At 41.4% G+C, this 6,392-nt stretch overlaps 1 protein-coding gene across 3 annotated transcripts in view; it reads right to left on the reverse strand.

Moving 5' to 3' along the window:
- Positions 1 to 4,438, reverse strand: part of igdcc4 (immunoglobulin superfamily, DCC subclass, member 4) — a 54,009-nt gene extending 49,571 nt beyond the window's left edge. For all 3 annotated transcript variants that reach the window (XM_023953618.2, XM_023953617.2, XM_023953619.2), the window contains exon 1: positions 3,836 to 4,438. In XM_023953618.2, coding sequence (XP_023809386.1) covers positions 3,836 to 3,902 — 67 coding nt within the window. In that variant the 5' untranslated portion in view covers positions 3,903 to 4,438. The remainder of the gene's footprint in view (positions 1 to 3,835) is intronic.
- Between the last annotated feature and the right edge of the window lie 1,954 nt (positions 4,439 to 6,392).

A 6,392-nucleotide genomic window follows, 5' to 3' on the forward strand; every position in this document is an offset into this window, starting at 1 on the left:
CAGACATTGTAGTGGTGGATAAAGAACAGAGGAAAGCCGTTGTGGTGGACGTGGCAGTACCAAGCGATGGGAACATCAGGAAGAAGGAACATGAGAAACTGGAGAAATACCAGGGACTCAGAGAAGAACTGGAGAAAGCATGGAAAGTGAAGGTGAAATATACTGCGTGTGTGTATATATATATATATATATATATATACATATTTTTTTTTTTTTTTTTGTGTCACTCTATGTGTAAACCCGCATCCACGATGTTAAAGCTAAATGCTGGACCCTGCCCCACAGTACCATAGTGCAATGTGTGGAAGTCATTGTTGACTCAAAAGCCCATTTTCCACGAAGTTTAGAAAGGCACAGGATCCTTTCAGCAATAAAATCTTTACAGTTATTTACTCAGAGCTAAAACAAAACACTATTTGGCTTAATCTGTTTTTCTGTAAATTTTCTTACAAATGAAAAGCTGTCTTTTATGAGTCAAAGCAGAAAATGCACATATATTTTAAAGAAATTAAATAACTAGAGTCCACAAATAAAATATTTGGTTACAGGCTTAAGAACTACTCAAATTGTTTTTTTAATACATATTTTTGAAAGCCTTTTCTTGGAGCAAAAATAAATTAGATAAACTAAAAACAAATAGGGGAACTGCGCGTGTTTAACCATTGTTCATGTACTTAGAAGGCAGCAAATGGAATATTGGAGCCATAGGTAAATAGCTTAGACTATTCCCATGAGGAACATTGGTATCCCGGTGCAAAAACATTAAAATGCTTTTGACGGGTTTCTGTTGTTTGGTCTAAAATAGACTTTAAATTGATTTTTTTTTTAGATGCAACTTTCATGTTTAGCCACACTGTCTCTCTCTGTATCTAATGGGTTTCTTCCTTTTCCTATTATTCCTGGTTTCCATGTAGCAAAAGCAGTTTCAAGAACAGACGGTACAAACACCAGAAAAGGAAATACATGCAATTGCCGAGACCAGCTTTTGCTGTGGGATATATCTGCTTTTAAATAATTAAAGCAGGTACAAAAACATGAGCTATAGGAGATTTATACAGGAAAGAAAAAGACGCTAAAGTGTTTTCTTAATTGTAAATGATCTGATTTGACTTTCTTATCCTCCATCTCATGATTTTTCTGTCCCTCAGTTTGCTTCATTGAAGGACAAATCGCTCAAACAATAAAATTTAATGGTTATTTTGCATTTAGGCAAATTATTTTATTGTATTACTCTGTTCTGCAGCTCTGCTTCACTGAAAGATTTTTAAAGAGAAACTGAGGTATTTTTTTGGTTTGGTTTTCAGAACTAATAAAACAAGCTCTTAGCGTTTAAAAGTACCCTTTGCTCTCATATTTGCCCCACAGCCACAAACCAACTCAACCCTGCCCCAGAATCCTCTACAGCCCCCACTCATGACCCGCCTCCTTTCCCACCAACACCCACATTCATGCATGCTCCGCTTGTACAGTCTAACCCGATGCACACAACAACATGAAGTTATTACTATATTACTGGTTTGTATTAAGCCATGATGGCTTCTGTCCATTTGCTGCAGTGTTAGTGATGGTTAAGCTCATGAATACTAATCACATTTTGAGAACAAAGAAAAAAAAAAGGCACTGCAAATGTCATCAGTTCAATTTTGTTCAAAGTGTAATTTCTGGGCAAATCTCAAACTGTCTGGAAACTAACTAAATGTCACAACTGAAAATTTGCAGTGATAAATCTGCCTGTGTAAATAAACCCACGTCTTCCTGATCTTTCTTACAGATAACCTTCACACCAATTGACTTTTACTTGCAGGAGATTTCATCATCCGAATGTGATTGCCACCATGTGTGGTGCTGACTTTAGTGTCAGGAGGACCTCAGAGGAAGTAATTCTTTACTTCAACTCTGCCGGGGTCTGCCCTGCACTGTCGTCTAACTGTATGAATTGTATCTTGTGACCTTCTATTGCTGTATAAGACTGCAGTAAAGGAGGTGCACCTAAAATAACCCTCCCTTTATAATGTTCATAAGCCTAATTGAACAATGAATAATGAAACACGTGAGTTTAAATTGCAGTTTGTCAGAAGGAAGATTACGATTGCCCATGCATGGACCATGCAAGAACTGTAAAAACTCAGCTGAAAATATATATACAGTATATTGGTGCTGAAAGATATTGAAGCAATTCAGAGGATTTCTTCTAACATTTTTTAAGAAATCCAACTGCTATGTTCAGCCAGACTCCTTTTGTACACACAGGTAACCCATCAAAGTGCACAAAACTTTGCCAATCCTGTAGTTTTATTTACTGACCTCACTCTCGCTATAAAAGACCAGGATGTGGCCCTCTAATTGAAGGTTTAATGAAAGAACCCTTTCACAACAGAGCTGTTTGTTGCATCAAAACATGTTTCATTGGATAGTGCGCTTCATCTAGCAGCTTTGAAAGCTTTCCCAGACTATGGTGCACACCAAACAAGTGAACCGTGTGCTGCTTGAAAACAAGGGTCAAGTGAATCTGTTGCAGTGGACTGCAAGGAATAAAGAATATAGCGTGAATACAAGAGAGTATGAAATACCAGAAAAAAAAACAACAGCTGCAGTGTGATTCCAGAAATTTAAAAATGCTTTGTAGATGAATGGATGCTTCCACTTTTCTTTGTGCTTTTTTCTCTTTTTCCTGGTTGATGTTTGTTTTTGGCCATTAAAGGCTCAGCTGCACTGCAAAAACTGAATCTTAAGGAAGTAAAAAAGACCCTTGTTTTAAAAAAAAATGTCCTATTTTCTGTCTTGCAACAAAAAGAAATTTTTCAAGGCAGTTTTTTAATAGCAAAATAATATAATGTTAATGCATCCCGGAAAACAACTCCAAGGCGGTATTTTAAACAATTTCTGAGTGTTCCTCTAAAAACCTGCACTCTATGCATCAGCTCCTTTCAACACAAACACCCACTTTCTTCATTGAGCTTGCGGTGTTTGCAAAACACTTTCCTTTTGGACATATTTTTTGTATATATGTATATATATCGCACACACACGCACACTTTATAATGTGAAAAATTACTGGGAGGGGTTGCAGTGTAGTGTGGCTGCATGACATTCACATGTGGTTTAGTACATTCTTTGCAGTGTATAAGTAAACCAGACCAATTGAAAGTATTTGGCATAACAGAACCAACACAACTGGATCTCCTGATCTAAACGTGTGTTCATTTAAGCCAACCTGAAATCCTGTTTGCTGGCATCCTAAAATAGCATTTTGGAGTTTGAGGCTGATATTCTGCTCAGGTCTTTTGTCATGTAAATCCTGAACTCTGTTTCTCTCAGAGACTCTGCAGACAGACTTGTTCTCCACAGTCTGCCTTTCACTCCCTAATGGCAAACTAATCCTTTTCAGCTTCAAAACATGCTTTGCTTTAAATGTTTCAGGCTCAGGGGCTGATAAATAGGGCAGTCTGCTCTCCTGTGGAAGTCATTTCTCAACTTCTCTCCAATAAGAGGTTACTTTAAAGGCAAACATTTCTCTCTCTCTCTATGGGGTCACCAAAGGTGATTTAGATTTTCCCAAACTTTCCCCTGTGGGAAGATTCAGGGCAGCTCCTGCCTGTAGAAACGCGCTTCAACTTCAACTGTAGGAACGATGTGGAAGATTTCAGCTCTACTACTAGCTAGAGTCATGCACGTGAGGAGAAGACGAGGCAGAAACAGCACTGACTTGTGTGGTGCAAGGTGCACAACCACCAACTATCTGTTATCACGGGCTACTTTAGTGCGGATCAGCTGCCCTCAAAGTGTCACATGAGCCCAGTACATGCAGAAAACAACGGCTAAAAGTGGGGGTTACCTTGCTGGGATGGACCACAAAACAGCGCAAGAAGACAGAACAGCCAAATTGTTGTCTCCACCGCCATGTACAGCCTTTGATTTGCACCAGCGTGGGTCTGTTCACAGCTCCGGCCGCGTGCGCTCGCCTCAGCCCGCGGTCAAGTCGGGGAGTTTCTGTGCGATCTTCGGCTCTCTCTGCCTCTCGGTCCCCCCGCTTCCCCTCGCGCAGCGCGGCCGCTCTAGTCCGGGGAGAGCCGTCGTGCCTCTCGGCGCTCCAACGCCATGTTGCGAACGAACGATCCACACACAAAAACACACGCGTGGCTGCACACGTGCGCGCGCATCGCCAGACACTGGGCTGGCTGGTCGCTGGAGTTCCGAGAAAGCTGTCTGTGACTCTTAACACACCCCTTTCTCTGCTCTTTTTGTTCGAGTTGGACAGCCCATCCAAGGCGCGCACGCAAATGAGCGCAAAAGCCCCGCGCGCTCTGAGGTATAATTTCCCTGCAGCTGTGTTGTCTGGAGTGATGGATTCTTGAAGCTATCGATTCGTTTGTCTGCAGAAGCAGGATGAAGTGTGGGGAACGGTCTGGCTTAGCGGGTACCTGCTCAGACTGCTAATGCGCTGCCCCGAATGAACCCGGTGGAGGTACACGTTCATGCAGCCACATATCGGCTCATGCGCGCTCTGTGTCTGGGAGAGAAAGGCACATGGCTTCCTAGCAGAGGGTTTCTTGCGCCCCAATCAATCACCCAGTTCGCCCCCTCCCTGGGGCGCAAAGGGACCCTCTGGGTCTTGTGTGTACTCCAGCTGGAGCCTCAGACAAAGCCTCGCCTCAGCATCACCACCAGCAGCATCCTCTCACTGAGCAGAGGACAAGCTTTAACCTCATCGTCTGTCTGTGTGTCTGTCTGTCTGTCTGTCTGTCTGTCGAGCGCATTCATGTCACATCTACTAAATTATTTTCTTACAGTTTTCACGGTGCAGGCGGCTTTATGTGCCCCAACACTGAGAGCAGACACAATCAATCATGCCAGGCTGTAATGAAAGAGTTCCCTTTAGTAATAATCTCTTGTCCGGCCTCAGCCTGTTCATTTAATACTGATGGGATCGAATTGAGCCGATGAAATGAAATGGGATGGATGCATTTTCCAGGTGTCTGGTTGAATGAAAACTCTACACCGTTTGATTATGTGATCATTGTAAAACTAATAGCCCACTGAGTCTTTGTTTCTGTGGTCAAAATTGTATTTTTACTTTAACTTTTTATCCAGATGATGTGAAACGATGAACTGCTGGCAAATCTAATGTTTTGGCAGCGAGTCTTCTTCTTATGTTATTCTGTGTTGGTCCCAAAAAAGTAATAAATAAAACAACTCTTCTAGGATGATCAAGTGGAGAGGATCTGACTGTCAACTCTTATCTCTAAAACGGTGCTTTTTTTATTTGCACAATTATTATGACAGACTTATCAAAGCTCTTCGTTTTTTTCTACTAGATGGAGAAATGCTCACAAACCAAGCAGGCCGTTCAATGAAAACGTTAAATTCACCTCTGATGAGCCACCCACTGAGACCAATTAGGACAGCAAACTTGTCTGCTTTAAATGTACAGCAAGAGCTTTTCAGCTGCTCCTTCTTAGCAGTAATATTTAAGTGGTCTCTGCTGCTTTTCCTGGAAAAATATTTTTTTCTTCAACTGCTAATACAGTAATTGGCTGGTAATAAGCACAGTCTTTGGATACATTTCAGATTAGTTAAACAGATTAATTAGAAAAAGAGGAGACCCTTAACATCTCCAGCTCTGCTTGCTGTTTATTTCTCACTAACAACTGGCTGCTCTCACCACAGTCTCACACCTTTTCTTACATTCTTGATTACACTCTTGTAACACATCACACATGAAACCTTCCTCCACCTGTTCCAACCTGCTTGCATATCCCTCTTTACCTCTTTCCAGGTTGCTATGTCCTTCATTCTCTTTTCCTCAACTCTGGTCCATGTTTCACCATTCCACTTGTGTTCCTTTCATTTACACACAGATGTGGCTGACCTTCACTTTTCTTCTTTCCAGAGCAAGCCTCCACCTCTCTTGCGGTTCCTCCACCTGCTCCCTTCTTTCACTACAGATCACAGTGTCATCTGCAAACATCATCAGAGATTCCTGTCTAACCTCATCTGTCAGTCTATCCATCCCCACAGTAAACAAAAAGAAGCTCAAAGCTGATCCTTTGTGGAGTCTCATCTCCATCTTGATCTCCTCTGTTACATCTACAGCCCATTTCACCACTGTCATACAGCTGTCATATGTTCTGCATAAATAACTTAAATCTCTGCAAACCCAGCTCCCCTTTCTGGACTCTGTATCAACTATAACTACATTAGGATGAGAAATGTTCATGTTCATTTCAGAAACACTAAAAACAATCTAAGTTCAAACCTGAGTGCCTTTAATAACATTGTTATAAGTTTAGTTTATTAGGCGGTAAATAAGGAGGGGATTCAACAATGCACAAGCTTTCTTTTCTCACCTGCCTCCCTGCATCATTTTCTTTTCTATATCATTATTTTATATC

Source organism: Oryzias latipes, chromosome 3 (assembly GCF_053564925.1).
Source record: "Oryzias latipes strain Hd-rR chromosome 3, Olatipes_Hd-rR_3.1".
Classification (NCBI taxonomy): Eukaryota; Metazoa; Chordata; class Actinopteri; order Beloniformes; family Adrianichthyidae; genus Oryzias; species Oryzias latipes.